General features: G+C 40.3%; 2 protein-coding genes across 3 annotated transcripts in view; both read right to left on the minus strand.

Moving 5' to 3' along the window:
- Window positions 1-18,935, minus strand: part of LOC109033572 (uncharacterized) — a 186,413-nt gene that overhangs the window by 59,861 nt on the left and 107,617 nt on the right. The window lies entirely within an intron of this gene.
- LOC109033576 (uncharacterized) lies at window positions 4,721-7,684 on the minus strand. The gene is made up of 2 exons (XM_019046251.2): window positions 7,428-7,684; window positions 4,721-5,352 (listed from the first exon to the last, which is right to left on the minus strand). Exons 1-2 carry the CDS (start codon window positions 7,518-7,520, stop codon window positions 5,044-5,046), a joined length of 402 nt encoding a protein of 133 aa, XP_018901796.2. The 5' UTR covers window positions 7,521-7,684; the 3' UTR covers window positions 4,721-5,043.

Here is an 18,935-nt window from a genome sequence, read left to right on the forward strand (position 1 = left end):
CAACCAGAAAACACAGTTCCTGATTGCAAAATCTGGTCCTATTGCTCAACGCTCTCGTTTGAATCCGAAAATAAATGGACTGCATTTTACAATAAAGAACTACAATTTTTGGTTAACCTAAAAACACCTATTTGCAAATCGATGTTAACGGCACATATGTTGTTTCTATAATGAGGCAGATAATGTTGTTCCTAGTTGCAAGATGAAGTCTAAGGTCCAATACTAACTTTCTACTCATAGATTCAAACATGTACGTAACATGATCGGATGATTTACAGAGCATTAAATTTATCGACGGTGAAATTAGGAAAACAGGTTAGTTTTTACACTCATATTAAGTAGTTAAAATGATTCGCTCATATACTTCCTTTATTCACAAGGACATTTAATGTGAAAGATTCCTATACGGAGAACGGAGAATACTCTTAAAAGAACTAGGAAAAACTACACGAAACATGTAATAAGATGATTGTTCAGACCGAGAAATATTTACGTATGAAAGTAAATTCATTTCCCGGCAGCAGAAGTGTCATCGAAACTCAAAATTGGATAAGACGAAGCCTGGCATATTGCTACAGGCTGCGAATCATTAGAACCTCACTTCTTGGAAGCAAGGGGGGAAAATTTCACACTCCGACCACGTAGAGAGTCGCGTGTAATATCTTTCGTTCCCGACGCAGGTATTGGCGTCGTCGTCAGATCAGAAAGAAAATCCACAGACTGTAAACATGAAAATCAAAAATAATCTCAGTTAAGTAATGCATTTAAGGGATGATTCTTATTAGGGTATTGACTGATACTTTCAGGGGGATCAATAATCAGCGTCAAATCGTTTCATCCACTCGGTGAATAGAATTTAATTTGAATGGTGTTGGAGAGGTTAAAAAAACTTATCTGAAAGATTTGAGGAAAAATGTTGGCAATGTTCCAAGAAAATTCGGTTTTCATCGAAGTAAATCTGGAAACGTCTAAATCCTCATACGGCGTTTTTCCTGAGCATGGTAGAAACTGCACGGCTGGAAAAAAAAGACACATTGGATCTGGTGTCCAGACTCTTGAAGACATTGACAAGAAAAAATATTCTTGATTCAATCAGATTTTTGCTTAAATCAAAAGGAAATCCGATCAAATTAAGAGGCTTTGTTCTTGATTTGAGCAAAAATCCGATTGAATCAAGAGTACTTTTTCTTGTCGATGTTTTTAAGAGCCTGGACTCTAGATCCAATGTGTTTTTTTTTTCCAGCGTAGGGGATGCCTTATCATTATTTTCCTGGTGTCGTTGCTTATTTTATCTTCTCGAGTGATCAAAGGGTTATCCGGTCGTGATTTTTCTCCAGATTTGGCGACTGTTCAAATGCCAGAACGTCATCATTTTGTGGGTTTCCGCAGGTGGGATTTATTCAAATCACGATCCTGGACCCGCGGAGCCTCCGGCTTAAACTTACGAGACGCTTTCCAGGACGTGATTCCTGTCGATTCCGACTCTTGTAACGCTTTCCGTCTCGCTCCTCCCGTTCCTCGTGCGGGATTCGCTTCGCCCCGAAAACTGTATTCGAGCTCAACATGTTTACGGCCAAAACGCGAATTCACACAAAGAGGAAAATTTTGGTAGTATGGTTCGTAGTTCCATACTATATGTTCCGTACCTCACTGAAAAAAAAATTCTCGGCGTTGTTACCAAGGTCCGTTGGTACCTTTACCATCTCACCTTTTTTACCAATTATTGGTAATTTTACCAAGACAGACTGGTAAGCTTAACTAAAAACCGGTATTTTTACTGTTTCTTTCAGGTAAGAATACCACTTTTATTGGTAATCAATTCCCGCTAACTTTGCCATTTTATCTCGGTAATTCTACCACAGTCGATAAAAAATATTGGCGTTTTTACCGAGGATCATTGAAATTACCGAGAAAGTCAATGATATTACCGAGATTTCTCGGTAAAATTACCAATTCCATAAATGGCAATTTTACCAAGAAAAAACTGGGATCAAATAGAACCCTGAATTCTTGGTAATTTTATCCTTTTCTTCGTAAATACACCGAGATTTTTTTCTCAGTGCTGCTGGTCGTCTTGTTCGGTTTATGGAACCGGAAGGAGGAGAAAAATATGGTGGTGGTAATTTCAAGTTCTTTCATTCTGTAAAGTAGGTGGGTACAATCTGGAATTCGAAGTACAGGAAATGGATTGTATTTTGCGAAAAGGAATCAAGAGCATTGCAATGCTGCTGAAATAGTGCCACTTCTTTGGTCTTGCAAAAAAAAAACACCTGATTTTCTATTAGCACTTTCTATTTTACATGCTAAAACTGTAAAAAGACAAAAATTACAATGTAAATTCCATATATTTGTATGATTACAGTACTTTCAGTGCTATGAGTGGAGTTGCACAATCTCAGCAACATGGCAATACTCCTGGTTCCTTTTTGGAAAATGCAATCCAAATGTACTTAATGTGAGCTATCTATGCGTATTTCAACAATTCAGTTTTTTCGAAACACACGATTTTCGAAAATATCAACAGCGATAATGTCTGCTCGCTAAGCAAGGACGGTCTGGCCAGGGGTGGTAACTGGTAGGGCGCTTCAGCACTCCCAGAAATTCTAACGGGTGGCCCAAGGGACCTCGGCAGGACTCCTATAGGGGTTCCAAATACTTGAAAAACCCACAAAAAGGAGAACTTTTTTTGTTAGGGGGACCCCACTCGAGAGAAGGGGCCCTGAGAACGTATCAGCTCCCCCAAGAATTTTCGAGCCTGACCGATACTGTCGCTAATGTCATAAACCTTTTTCTAAGATGCTCGACATGAAAACTTCCGAACACATTCTTTATTTCCCGAATGACAGTTCTCGGTTCATGGAGCCCTGCTTTCCAAAAGAGCCTATCTGTACTCCGTTTTCAGTTCGCATTAAATCTCGGGTGAGTAAGTTGCATTCTAATCATTTGTTTGTTTTAATTTCAGAGTATTGTCTGAGAGAAAATGCAAGATTCCGCTTGACTGATGTCATACCAACGATGTCAATACCATTTAAATAGGCCCGCTTAGTCTAAATTTGTAAAAAATAGTCCAAAAAGCGGCTCTCTGAGGGTGCGTCCTCTGGGAGTTGGGCCCGTAGCAGCCAATAAGGCTTGTGCCTCCTGTTAAGTAATATGTTCTTCTTAGGGGTTTGTGTGGAAGTCTCTATTGCTTTAATGATAAGTTTGATGGTGAAGCCAAGCGAACATTTTAAGGTTCCTCGTTAGAAAAAGAGCGACTCTGAGTTCGTGGCACTTGAATAGCCAGCGAGTCGATTGTTGAATCATGATCGAATGAACCTGATATCGATCAGGTGAATCCGTTTCTAAGAAATGCTATTTGGATGTATTTCTACAAAACGGAACTATGCGCACTAAGACATGAGCCCTAAGGCCCATAAGAATATGTGCGTAACAGGGCTCATGTCATAATGCACATAGTTCCGTTTGATAGAAATACGTCCAATTATCGATTGAATTCATTCGATAACGATTCAACAATCGAACCGCAGGCATAGGAGCAATTAGAGGGAGTTTACGATGAGAAGAGGGGTGGGGGTGGATCCCTGATTAGCGAAATGCCCGCCGCTGCCGACTCACCTGTCGCTTGGGATCCCTGTTTTTTACGAGCGGTTTCCGGGAAGGAAACTGCTTCAACCGGCCGTAGCGGGTCGTGCTTTTCGATAAATCGACGATCTGCCTCTTAAACCTACGGAAAAGGGTCGATAATCTAGGTCTACTCAAAAAATCGATTCTTTACCATAGCTTCGAATAGGGACAGATCGATAGTCGATTGTCCATTGTTTGACCGGGCGGAAACGCAGAACACGTGTTCAAGTTTTCTCCCCTGATTTATTTAATACATCCTCAAGGTTTAATTAAACTCTCTGCGGCCTTCCTCCCGCCCACCCCCCGCTTTCTTGTGCCACCTACCGGTCGACATTTTCTGCGGGGCGACTTCAAGGGGGGAAGGGAAGGGCTTTTGAGTGGTGCAAACGCAAAAGGTCTATTGTGCACGAGAGATAATACAGACTGAGTAAACTTTTAAAAGGTAAAATTCCAAAAAAAACACTCGGAGCGTATCGAGCATGTCTGAAATCTTCTCGTTGATGCAGACTTTGCGTGCTCCTTACTACGCATTTTTCAAATTATACAAAATGGTTATTTTTAAATACCTATAAGGTTGACATTAAACTAATTAACTTCATTTAATAATTCTTTGGCAACATCTTTAATATTCTGAATATATAGAAAAAGGGGGTTGAAACGCGACATCTTATTAAGCTCCTTTTTGGCAACTGGCAATCAGGTTGCTTGATGAGATGTAAGAAAACCTGACCTAAATGAACCAAATATCTGTTTCAGTAACTGTAACTTCAGTAGTTCTGTAACCAAACTGTTTCGCAAGTATGATTCCAAGAGCTTTTACACGTTTGCTGTCTCCTTATTTCTTTACGTTGCAAAGTCAAATGCTTTAAAACAATTTGAATAAAGTATGCTACAGTTTGCGAGATTGTTCCAGTTTATTTACATTCGCTTCCTTGTATATCTCCCTCCAAGCAGACCTGATTGCTGCGGCAACTACCTCTATTTTATTTCTCATAAAAAAGTATTGTACGTAAAAATCACGTCTTCGTTTATTTCGTCATGACGAAAAACATAACACACAGTATTGAAGTCGAGAATCAAATAACACGCAAAAACCAATGTTCGGGAAATTAATATTTATAAGAATCCAGAGAAAGTACGTTGCGTGCTCGAAAATAATAACACGGCTCTGACAAAAACGCAACGAGCAACTATTCGAGCATCGGTGTGCGCGTGCTGTATCGTCCCGAAATGAAGGCGGTTTTAGCGTGCTTGGTTTGCGTTCTTGGGTCTTGACGTTTCGTTTCATTTCATTTCATTTTCTCTTCACTGCAATACGCCACTCATTTGGTGATTAATATTTTATAGGAGCTGTTTCACACACACGGGAGACAACATCTGACGAACGGTTGAAGATACTTCCAAAAAGTGGCGTTATTTTCAATGTCCGAAGCCGGCGACCTTCCGGATGGACATCCATTGACGGCCGCCCTGACTGTCGGTGATGCAGTAGAACATGCAAACGCCGATGGACCCGCAGTACTTGGGTTGGCACTCGGCTTTTTCCGCGACCCGACACCGTGATCGACTCCTGACCGCTGCCGCGATGTGATGGTAGCTCTCTTGGGCCCGTGCGCACATTCTGTTCGCTTCCTCTTTGAACCCGTCTCTCCAGCACCCCATGAACCCGCCGCAAGGATCCCGCTTCGCTTGAGTCCAGAAGTACATTCTATCGAGGTGCGGAGGCGGCTAGTGAACAATTCAACATAATGGGTCAGCAGGGTGGCTACTAAAACAGGCTGGTCAAAAATAAATACTTTTACAGTACTTGTTCAGCACATTCTCAAGAAATTCAGTACCTCCTCCGACAGAAAAATTCAGTACTTCTTCAGTACCTCCATTTGACGAAATTTGAAAAATTTCAAATATTTGTATTTCTGGCTCAAATAGCGACAAAAATGACAAGAAAATGAAAAAAATTCCGGACCCTCTTGCGTAATATCTGCACTTCTTCAGTACTTTCGGACCGCCCTTAAAAAATCAATACTATTTCCGGAAATTGGACTTGTAGACACCCTGGTTAGTTACGCTGGTCACAAAATCGTATTTTGATGCCTGATTCTTGTAGATTAGCGAAAAATAATAAGATCGGTCCGAATCTGCAACTTTCTACGTTCAATGTTGACCGAGATATCGCCCTTTGAAAAGTCAGGTTTTTGACGTCATCCACCGCGGCAGTGACACCCTTGGTTTCTTCATCTTTTGTTCGATCCAGAGGGTGCAACGCGGCCCTTCAACGACGTTAAACGTGAACAAACTCAAGAAACAGACGGAAAGAAACCACGGATGTCACTGCCGCGGTGGATGACGTCAAAAACCCAACTTTTCAAAGGGCAATATCTCGGTTAATATTGAACGTAGTAAGTTGCGGTTTGGACAGATCTTATTATTTTCAGCTAATCTAGAAGAATCAAGCATTAAAACATGATTCTGTGACCAGCGCAACTGACCTATTCCGATAAAGCGGTTGTATGAGCTCACACGGTCAAACCTAGCTATCGAAATATCAAGGTCAAGTGTTGTGATTGGCTTATTCGATGTCTTGGACCAATCATAGCACTTGACCTTCATATATTGATGGTACGGTTTAATCAAGTGATATTAGCTTTTGAGTTCAACAAAAAATAACCGAGTTTTTAGGCAGACAATGTGTGTGATCTCCGGTGCAAAGAAAGAATGCCGTATAAGCCTTCAGAAAATTTTGGAAATTTTATTTACTTCATCCGCTAATTTATATTTCATAACGCCGAAGGGGGTAATATCAGCTAGTAAAAAGAAAATTCTGAGAATCTCGTCGGTCATGTTTTGTTGAATTGGTGAGCCATTCAATCGCTTATGAGCTCTCTACTATAGATGAACTCAAGTGGCAAAACGAAAAGAAGAAGCGCTCAAAAAAAGTTATGTGGGAATTTATCATTTTCGTCGACGAAAGTTTCCCCGACTCATGAACCATTCGTTCATTCTTCTATCTGGACTATTCTCTGTTTTTTCGAACTGTGGTCACTTCTACCGTTGCTAGTATGAGCATAGAGATTTCAATTTCTCTATATTTATTTTCTCGCCATCCATATTTTCCAATCACAATTAGGGAAAACGAGACTCCGTCTTCTCAAAAATTCAGAGCTATGGTCCCAAAATTCATGGATAGGAAAATACGGACTTTATCCTGAAGACCATTCAAATACCTCAAAAATTGCCGTCTGTGATCTGTGTTACGTGCGAATGTTTCTTACATTTTTCCACAGATTTTTTTCGAATTTTCAATGAAATTTGACGTGAGCGGTGACTCCCAGGAACACTTTCGGCAGACACCTCAAAATAATGTTGAAAGACTTTATACAGCAGCCAACTTCTATATCTACAGACCTGCCACTCATTTTGATGGAAGTTTATTCGTACATTTCAATCCTGTGACTTGGCATTTGGCTCGACGCACAGTGGACCGGATCAATGGGAGAGGTCTTACATTACATTTTTTTCACTAAAACTGCAAATTTAGAAGTTTAATTCGTCAAATTTTAAATTTTGAGGGTTGATCCATGAGGAAATTGTACGAGAAAGCCAATGGGGACCATTTTGAAGACCTCAAAATTTCTGTAAAAACGGAGTTATGAGCTTTTAAAGTTTCAGAATTTTGTCCGCTCTCTCCCATTGACTCGATCAACCGTGCGACGCTACAAAACGATAATTTTTCTGTGATCTCGCGCGAATTTGAATGACATTAAAATCCTCGATGATGAAAATTCGAAATGTGCACCACGAACCTGATTGATATTTGTGAGTGCACGAGCTTCCTGCAGCGACATAAACAAAAGGTAAACTGTCACATTTCTAACAAACTCGACCGTACACCTCATGACTCTCGTATCAGACTGCGCTCAAAAATCAAGTCACGTCACTTTTTTCCCCGCAAATTTACGCAGTGATCCTTCTGCGTCATTTTCTGTAGACTCTAGAAATGAGTTTTATTTTTGGCTTAGAGCTTGATTTAAACCAATAATTCGTAGACTTTCCAGCATCATTACGCAGTTTGTAGCCTTTTATCGTCGTCTCATGTACATTGAGTTAACATCTGCGTGTTCCGTTTTTTTGTTACTTGCGTCATTTTTTCACCCTACCACAGGCCGTCGCCCTTCTGACGTGCGGGCGTACAGTTTACACGTGAGCCTCCATAGAGTTACACAGAGAACAGAGCTCACGTGAAAATTGAGTTACATCATTACGTTATGGCCTGGTTAAAGGCTCAAATTTCTGTCAAATTCCAATCAAAAAATGATGACCAAGATGGCGGTCGAGAGTTATCTAGCCTGATGAGTAAAATTAATTAAAACAGCGAGTTGATTGAAATAAGTACGAAATAAGCACGGTTGTGTGGAAATCAGATGAAGGATGAGCCCCACAGCTCCATCATCTACCATCAAATTTCTGCGGCCTGCAAAAGTTTTGGGTTGAATTTTTGCAGGCCGCAGAAATTTGATGGTAGATGGTGCGCACCAGTCACCATTTGATCGGAAATTGATGGGAATTTGAGCGTGTAACCAGCACATTAGAGGAGCGACGACGTGACAAAAATAACGTGGATTTGAACATTAAAATTGATAAGGGGGGAGAGGGGCTTTCTAAAAATAAAAGTTTGATAAAAATGACCTGACTTCCAGTAGCGAAGCGTGAATGGTCGATATTTCCTCATTTGAAGCTATGGTAAAGAATCGATTAATAAGGCGTTCGTTACGAACACCCTGTTTATCGATTCCTTTCAATAGGTTTAAATGACAGACCGATCGATACATCGATGAGCACACCGCGACACTGGACTTTGATAAAAAGTATTGGCAAGCTATTTAAGGGTGCATTTTTTAGTTTGAACTATATTCTGCCATTTCCCGATTTTCCCCTTTAATTTTTGGGGTCTTCCCCCAAGACTTTCACGACTTTAGTCTACTTTTCCACGCAATTTAGGGCGGAATCATTTCTCCGATTTTCCTTAATTTTCCTTGAAATTTGGGGGCAAATTTCACCCCGACTTTCCTCCGTTTTCCAGTTTTATCAACCCTTCAGCATCCATAAATTACAATCGAAGTTTCAGAACCATTCGACAACGTCCCTTCGACTTTGTGACGACTGTGCAACGCCCCCTCTAATTCCGTATTGACGGAGTGTCCGGCGAACCCATCGCTATTTTTAATTTGATTTCAGCGAGTACCGACATCAATATTTCAGCGACAATGCGCCCTTTGTGCTGGAAATTTTGAGGTGAGCTTTAACTCATTTTTCAGGCAAGGGGGTGCGTGTGTGCGGTTCCTCCGCCTCCCAACGTCGACGGTAAATGCCCATTTTCAGCAGTGGTGGTGCGGCGCGTTTTGCCAGGGATCGATCGATCTGTCATTTAAACCTTTGGAAAAGGATCGATTATCAGGGTATACCTAAATAGATCGTATTCGATTGAGTGGTTCGATGTACCGTATGGTTCAAAACATATAGATCATATCCTCTGACAAAATTTTAGGATTTACGTTGGAAAAGCTGAAAATGAGAGAATTTCTAACAATTTCACTTTTCATCCCCATTTTTTACTCATAAATATAAAAAATCTATCCCAAAAAACCCATTCCCTCAGATCACTCGATTGACTTTTGAGGCTGGGTTTACACGTTGAACCAATCGATATCGATACATACCTTAATAGTCAATTCTTTACCATAACTTCAAATGGAGGAATATCAATAGCCGATTATTTACCCTTCGCTACTGCGTGTCATGCTTTGCGATGAAACGATCAATCTGTCATTTAAACCATGAAAAAGGATCGATTATCGGGGCATACCTTATTAATCGATTCTTCACCATAGCTTCAAATGGATGAATATCGATAGTTAAAATGTGGTGTTCCTAGAATCCGTTTGGCGATAGCTGTGCCCTAAAGACTAGACAAACAAGAAAGGCGCACGCGCCTTACAACTTTTCAAATCCAAAATCAATGATTTTTATGTTCTATGTTCAAGCATGTTTTCTTATCGATAATACGTTCGCACGATAACTGGGCCAGATTTTGCAATAAGGAACCACTATTTCTGGCTCATTTAGAAACAACATATATGCCATTGGTTTCCCTATGCAGAACGGTAATTTTATGGAAGAGCTAGAGATAGTGGTTCCTCGTTGCCAAATGGAATCCAACCATGCCACATGACGGAATGAACTATTATTACGGTTTCGCATTGATGTTGACTGTGCGGCTACAGCGGTTCATTTTGAAAAGTCAGGCTCGGAGAGAGGGCAGCAGGAAGCAGAAGTGTGAAAAAACCAAACAAAGGCGAAAAATTTGGGTCAGCGTTCAGCATGACAGAGAAAGTTGGAGAGAGATGAGAGAAGAGACCCCGTCACGTCGCGTCGCAGCGTGGTGCTGCAAGTTGCCACGCTTTATTGGCAAAACACTTTTTGTGCCGAAATGATCAAGCGAACGGAATCGTTGGCTAAAGATCGGCGTATTTTGAAAGAGATGAGCTTCGCTACCATGCTGAGCAAAAACGCCGTATGAGCCTTAAGACGGAGCCAGATTTTCTTTGATAAAATATGCATTTTCAGAGGGACTCGAGGACATTCTATTGTTAATTTTTCAATGACTTTCATTTGCAATGGGTCAGTTGCGCTGGTCACGGAATCGTGCATTCATTCTGAATTCTTGTAGATTAGCTAAAATTAATAAGATCTGTCCAAACAGCAACTTTCTACATTTAATATTAACCAAGATCTCGCCCTTTGAATAGTCAAGTTTTTGACGTCACCCACCGCGGTAGTGACACCCTTGGTTTGTTCCACCCTGCGTTCATCAGTCGGTGTGATGCACATTTGCGTTGGTTATTCAACGTGAAACTCAGATTGAAGTAAGCTGGAAGAAACCAAGGGTGTCACTACCTTGGTGGATGACGTCAAAAACCCAACATTTCAAAGGGCGATATCTCGGTTAAAATTAAACGTAGAAAGTTGTTGTTCGGACAGATCTTTTCATTTTTAGCTAATCCACAATAATCAATCACCAAAACATACGATTCTGTGACCAGCGCAACTGACCCGTTGAAACATATAGGAACAAGAGGCAAGAGGACTCTTTTCGACAAAACTAAGACAGTATCACCATTAAATGGTAAATCTTAGGCAGCATCGAGATAATTAAAAATAAATTGGAAAAAATAAAATTTTCGTTGTCCAGGAGGGGAATCATCACGCCAAAATTTTGAAATTATGGAATAAGACTTTAAAAAAATGGATTCACTGATAGGCCCTCAATGATGCTTTTGTAATTTATCTCCTTCTACATTAACTGTGTCCTCGTTGGCCGATCCAAGACGTTGGATACATTTATTTCTCTCCATTTACACCTGAGGCAATGAATCGATCCTCGGACAGGCATGTGTTCCAACGAGAATTAACTTTTGAAACGAGCGATCGATTTTTATATGGAGAAAAAACAAGAGCTATTCACGATGAAAATCGCCATCTACCGTGTTTTACAATGGACGAAATATCCGTCAATATCAGTGGTAAAAACTTCAATTTCTACTGATACCATCATTTCTGACTAATGTAATTATTTTTGGTTTGCATGTAAAATTCTTTAATCAAAATTAATTTATTTTTCACTAGCAACGGAGAAATACAGTCCTATAAGCGCAGGGTGAACGAAAGAGTGGAGGTCCTTTTTGACTGAAAGAACAGGATAACAGCCATAGGTGATTTCAAAATTAAAGGGGAAACTCTCAGACCACGCTGTTCCATTAATAATTAGGAACAAAAAATTTGTGTAAAAATCCCATCCTGTTTTTTTCTTCTTTTTTACAGAACTGATGGCTTTTTTCATCTTCAACAAGTGTTTTGAATTTCTCTCACTAATTTATTTCTGACAGTTAATTAACACTACGCGGTAATGGGCGACGCCCGTCGCACGTAAAAATTATAAAATTCAGAAAATGTTACATTGAATCAACAGACAAATTCTAAATAGGAAAGTAAGAGCTTGAATGTTTTCCTCGAAGGGCTAGAATTTCATGAACAGCTCAGCGTTCGCCACGTAGAACTAAAAAAAACCATTCCGTAAAACTATTGCGGTGCTTCAACATTTCTGTATATTGATTAGTTTTTTAAAAAATATAACATGATACTTTCGTAAAAATGTTTCTCACATATTCTACTTAGGGCTCATCTCTTGATTTCACAGTAAACCATAATAATTGGGAGTAAAATATTTAAAATAATGATTATGAGTGCAATTTTTTTAGACAGGTAATGCAGTAAGATGTGCTTGCTATTTAACTGTGGTAACGAAATTAGAATTTCCGGTCCTTGAATCTAAATTTTTTAACATTTTCCATGAATTACACAAGTTCAGGCAGGGCTTTCTATATCACACTGCAGGGGACGCTTGAAAACATTTCGAGGCCGGAATTTTAGTACCCCGGTGGCATCATTTTGCGAGAATAGGAGATTGAATTCAAAATAAAATACGGCAACACTGATTATGGAATTTGAGTCAGTTGAGCGGCGTTGAATTAATGCGACGGAGCACATTGGGGCGCCACTACGCTGATGAGTGCTTCCAAGGTTTCGTCTTCACGCCATAGCCTTCCGTGACCCACCATGCTCTATATTAAATAAAACGTAATTTCCAAAAATTACGACACGAGACTGTTTTCATGGAATGAAAACCTTGGAAAAATGAATACCCTCATAATGAGAGAGAGAGAGAGATAAGTGCAGGGATTTTCGATCTTAACGATAGAATCAGATTTTAATCAGTCTTAAAATTTCAGGTTCAAATTCCTTTTCCGGGGGGAGGGGGGCGTCCATAAATGAAAAGTGAAAATTCAAAACATGGTAAGCAACCTGGGAAAACAGTGCAACTGTTTCTCAGAGGCGAGGGTCGAATGATCGATTACCGATATTTCCTCATTTATAGCTATCATACAGAATCGATTATTAATTATCTGTTTATGGGTCCTTTTCCATAGGTTTAAATGACAGATCAATTGATGTATCGCAAAATACGACACGCCACTACTATTTCTATCATTTAACACAAATTCAGTGGCCTGAGAATGACAACTCGTATCATGAAAATAAATTTTAAAGAAAATTTTCGAGCAAACAGTCCTTTAAAAACAGAGATTCAGTTCTGTTACAGGGTCCAAGAACTCCGCACTATCCTACCAACACGTTATGGCGCTTATCTGGTTTTGAATTGCTATTCTTCAACTGACACACAATGCGAAAAAGGGACCTATTACTGACTCATTCATAAAATCACTTATCTCCATGGGGAAACTATCTGAATACGATGTTTCTAAAATGAGCCAGAAATAAAAGCTATTTTAGCGTATTGTAGTTCAAATGACGTCTGACACCTTGTGAGGAGAGATAGATCTACAGGTACCTGACAAGTTTTTTTTTTTTTTTTTTTTTTTTTTTTTTTTTTTTTTTTTTTTTTTTTTTTTTGAGAGAGAGCTTGCGCACTCTAGGTATAGTTCATTGGCCTTAGTCGTGTAGACAAACAGCCACCGCTAAATGATGGGAAGATTACAACAACAGTAGAAACGGAAGTACAAAGGAAGAAACGAAGGAAGAAACGAAGAGAAACATCCATGCCACTCCATGGTGACAAGATCTGAGACCATCAAATCTTGCCACCGAGGCCGGGATTCGAACCCGGGACATCTAGGTCTGTGATCAGTTGCGCTAACCACTGGACCAACCGATATCGGCTACCTGACAAGTTCTGAAAATCAAAGAGACGCATGACATGTGGTGAGAGGAGGGCAAAATTATTAATCTGAAAAAATTGCCTTGCGTCAATTGAATCACTCAGTTCTAAAACCAGTCGACTTACAGAGAGAAAAAAAAGAGTGCAAAAAATGAAAAAAAAAAAAAAAAAAAAAAAAAAACCCTAATTAGAGCCGATGGTTTTTATGACGTAAAATTGCCTTTGGTGCGTGATGAGCTATATTATGGAAATTGATAAACAAAGGGACCGTTTTGCTCTTTTGGTCTTGGAAAATGGAAATTTAAGTTATCGGTAGATCCAGAGGTGTATCGTTTTTTGAATTGAACTTAAATCCGCCACTCTTACCCATGCCTACAGGATAAGATACAAGGGATACAAAATACTAAGAAACACGGCTGTAAAATTTTAAAGGAACACAGAGGAAAAGACAAATACACAACGCTTTGGTTTGTCACCTAGCCATTATCAGTCGGGGGATAACACATGAAATAATAGAGAAAATAAAAGGCTGCGACCATACAAATTTAGGTTGGTGCTGGACTACGGTATTTTCCAATTCGCTTCCTCTAGTCCAGCGCCTAATCAAAAATATGGTTGAAATGTACATTTTGTACGCAGTATTATGTATTTTTATCTATACTGACGATTGCAGGCCTAAATATTCTTGGTGTCTTTTTCCTCTTGAAATAGAATGTTAGCTGTAGTTCTTATCGCCTTCTCTCTCCTTTCCCACGAGAAGGTAAAACATGCTACATTCCATGCTGCGTATTGCAAAGCTTCAGTATAGCTACCCAGCAACCAGCTTTCTCAGTTTTATAAATTCCACCGAGTCAGTTACATTGTATACTCAGCTCTAAGTTATTGTGTTGCCTCTACATTAATTTACTTCATTGTGCGGGGTAGTTCTCTACATACTTTCCCAATCATATGTGACAATAAACCAAAAAAACGGGGGGAATTCGCGGTAACACGCCGAACGAAAAAGCACTAGATCCTCACGGATCCCTCGCGAAAAGTGACAAACCGAATCAACTCGGCACGAATATAACGACCCACGGGATTACTGCCGTGCTAAAGAAGAACGCCGTATGAGCATTCGAGAGTTGCCAAATTTCCTTCGATAAAACGTGTACTTTTGACGAAATTTGTGCATATTTTTCCTTGAAACTTTCAGCTATTCTAGATTAAATTACGTAGGACATTGTGTGAAAATTTTGAAAACAAATATTCACAATTTTCTCAGTAAATTCGGTTTTTATTGGAGGAAATTTGGCAACGTCTGAAGGTTCATACGGCGTTTTTCCTTGGCACGGCAGATTAGGAAACCAACAATTTCCGAGTGAAATGCAACAAAGTTACACGTACAAACAAAATGCGCGCCAATTTGGCATTGGGATTGTTCTTCGGGTCTCGGAACCCACCTCTTCGGACACTCGTCCCTCATCACTCTCCCACTCCCCTCCACCCCCCACGCACCCTTCTCACTCCCTCCCCCACCCCCACCGTTTCCCTTCTCTCTCCCGCCCGCAGATTTATGCAAAAACCGCGCAATTAAAAATCCCGAAGCGCACCGCGGACCGTGCAGCCTCCATATTTTTAACCGGGGGGCATAACTCATTCCCTCCATTGGCCCCGTCTAATAGTTTTGGCAACCGTTGTGTCTGCTTAGGCTTGTAAATTATTGTAATTTATTTCATTGTTTTCGTTTGTCTGCGGAATTCGCTGACGCTTTGTAGTCGTTTCGGCGCGGCCGTCCCTGTCACTCAATCCCTATCGGTCCGTTACGCTCAGCTGAGCAGGTGACGTCACGCTCGGAGCTTGACGTCGTCCGTGGAGTACGTCAAGATGATAAGTCATCGACGAGCTCAGATTCATTTTTTTTAAAACGGACTATTAGTATTTTGGATAACTATGTGATAGTCGATTGATCGATCGAATGCCACTTCCTGAATTAAAATAATTAATTTACGCACTTGGCTGTCATCTAACTTACGGATGCTGCGACATCTTCAGTTGTAAAATACGGCAATACTTGAGTAAAGTACTCACCTGAAACAAAAAAAATTTACCAAAATTATTATATTATAAACTAGGCGGCCCAACCCCCGGGAGGGCGCCTCGCGCCCTCAGGCCCGCTTCGCGGGCCCTATACGCATATGTATAGGCAAAAATGTTCTTCCATTTTAATACACCATTTTGTGTTCGAGCTGCATCGATTTCAAAATTTTTGACGGAACACTCAGATTTGTAAAGGACGAGGAATAGCTGGATGTACATAATTTCACAGTCCACTTACTGGAGAAATTTCCATTTATTATGTTATTTTTAAATACTTAATTTAAAAAAAAAAAATCGGATTTCGACCGCTGAGAGTTAATAATATTTGGTCCGTCCCGACACGACGCAGCGCCTGCCTTCTCACTTTGTATCTGCTGTTTATCTGCTGTAAATATTAATAGAAATTCAGCGATCAAGTAAATTGACCAATGCCACAAATCGAACCCGGAAGAATGCAGGAAAAATTGAGTTAAACCTTATACCTTGGACCTTGAACCTTGAACTCTGAGCGATGCACCGTTCCTCAACTCTTCGAATGAGGAGCCCTTCACGAGCTTTTCCATTGTTTTATTGTTTATTCGAGTCACTCAGGTAGAATCCCACACCTTGACGTTTCTAGCGGAAACGACATATCTCTCACGCTATTAACATTGGACTTAAGTGACATGAGCTTTAAAAGCTCTACAACATTGAAAGTTCGGGGTTTCATAATTTTTTGCATATCTACATCTACTACAGATGACATACATGTAAAGATCATCCTTATCGGCCCGGCAGTTCGTCAGAAATAGTGCTTCCAAGATTTTGCTTGTAGCTGTATAATATAGATAATATAGATAATAATTATTTAGCGAATGAAGAACACACAGAAAATAATCAACTTTGACACATTTTGATTGATAGTTGTAAGGAGTTTGAGTTTGCGACAACTCTATGCAATAAGCCCTGTATTGAGAGGGATCGAGCCGGCCAGGTTGTTCTAGTAGTTAAACATCTGGCATTAAGTCGATAGATCTCAGGATCGAAGCCAGGGGGAGGCAAAAAATTTCCACGAAATTGACGAATGGGTCTGCTGAAGCAGATTTCTTCAATTTTTAACCCTGAAAACTTGAAAATCCTAAAAAAAAGAGATTGAAATTGACCTGGCCTGGACGATCACCTTGGGCAGATAGAACGTTTTTCCTTCGTCACTTTTTGCACATTTGACCGTACCTTCAAATTATGTTCTACTGGAAATTTAAATGAGCAAATGGGTCATATCTACAAGAGAATTGAAATCACTCATGTGGTTTGACAGAACCCTGAGTTGTTTTAGTAGACGCTCCTCTCATCGTACCCGTCTCTCTCTACAAACTTCACAATAAGCAGGCGTCCCTATCTAACATGCTCATGTTACCAGTCTTACACAACTGTGCTAAGATCTTTTTTTCAAAAGAATCAATGTGACTAAAGCTAGTTTGCCGGATGCAATCCAACTCAAACCCTTGCAGAGCCCTATTCACGCCGTTAACACTTCGTTTTTGCGAAACGTTCTTCGTTTTATTCTTCCTTTTTCCTCAAAAAAACCTTTCTGGAGAGAGACACAGATTTCATTTTGAAAAAATCGGAATTTTCCTACATTGAAGGACAAGACGAATCTCGTGCTGCGCTGAATGATTTCATTTCGCACGAGAATCTCTTAGCTGTTAAGCAGTGGTTCGGCGCGCGTGGCGCTATTCATCTTGATGTGCCAACTTCTACGGCGGGATCAAGCGTTTGTTTCCCGTCACGCACCTGTCAGCCGCCGTCAATCTTTGCGGCCCCCACTTGATACGAACAGAACTGCGTGAAGACCTTCAGAACGAAAGCACCTCTTAATGTGATGGAAATAATCAATTGATTCAGTAGGACATTTTGCGGTGAATAACTGTAGTGATCGCAGACTTTTTTCATCTTCATGACCCAGGATTTCTTCTTAAGAAATTCATCAAAGGCGAGCATATTTTGCCAAAATTTGCGAAAATAATTATCGATTTAAATGAATAAATCCCGAAAACCACTCGCAGCCCGCGATTCGTCTTTAGGCCGCCGTGTTGAGAAATACCGCATGGCTCCCACTTTTTGGCGGTCACGACGCTAGGAATTCATCGGTCTAGAATTGACTTTATCGGCACTACCACATTACAACGCTATCGTGTTTTATGATCATTACTTCGCACTTTCGCGATTTCAAAAGAAAAATTGGCAGAAATGTTCTGTGCGGCAAGAAATTATGAACAGTGACACTTCATGTTGACCAACGATAAATGTTGCATAGTGACCAGTCAGTCATCAGAACAGTCATCAAATGGCCCATTTCGATCGAAATAGGTTCGAGTGTTGATCGCCTGTTCTGCCGTGCTACGGAAGAACGCTGTATGAATGTTCGAGAGTTGCTAAATTTCTTCCATTAAAACGCTCAGTTTTGAGGAGCACTGGAAAAAAAACATTGGATCTAGAGTCCAGACTCTTAAAAACATCGACAAGAAAAAATAGTCTTGTTTCAATCAGATGTAAGCTTACATCAAGAACCAAGCCTCTTAATTTGATCGGATTTCTTTTTGATTTGAGCTTAAATCTGCCTGAATCAAGAGTCTGAACTCTAGATCCAATACTTTTTTTCCAGTGAGTGTTATGAACATTTTTTACAACAGTGTGTCTCTTCATACCAAACAGCGTATCTTCTTTAGGGTAAAGTGTGCTCAAATGAGCTTTTTCCCTCTGTATCGAGATTTTCAGCTTTAGGCTGATTTTTAACGCACGTTGGCTGAACATTCCAACTCATTAGGAACATTTCTTCTTAAAATTTTTAAGTAATTTAGATCTGATTACAGATAAAATTCCCTAAAAACTTGAAGGAAAATATTCACGAACCCTGATATATAATCACTGGGGGGAAAAAACACATTGTATCTAGAGTCCAGACTCTTGAAAACATTGACAAGTAAAACCCTTGATTCAATCAGATTTTTGCTTAAATCAAAAGAAAATCCGCTCAAATTAAGAGGCTTGGTTCTTGATTTAAGCAAAAATCCGATTGAATCAAGAGTATTTTTTTCTAGTCGATGTTTTTAAGAGTCTGGACTCTAGACACAATGTGTTTTTTTCCCCAGTGATCAGTATTTTATTGGAAGGAATTTGGCAACGTCTGAAGGCTCATACGACGTTCTTCCTTAGCACGGCAGTACTGAGCCTCGAGGACTGACATATTCAAGAGTGCGGTAATCGCAAATCCTCCTCCGCGGCAGGAATTTCGTTCGGCGGAAAAGCGGCGGCGTGGAAATCGGTGGCGTGGAGTGCGGAGAACGACTCAATTAGTGGTGAAATTCGGAGCTGAAATACTTGGCGCAGGAAGGGATACCGGGAGCGACTCGTAAATCCCATCGGCGAACATGACGGAACGCAGCCGCGCGGTGGCGAA

Source organism: Bemisia tabaci, chromosome 4, assembly GCF_918797505.1.
Source record: "Bemisia tabaci chromosome 4, PGI_BMITA_v3".
Lineage (NCBI taxonomy): Eukaryota > Metazoa > Arthropoda > Insecta > Hemiptera > Aleyrodidae > Bemisia > Bemisia tabaci.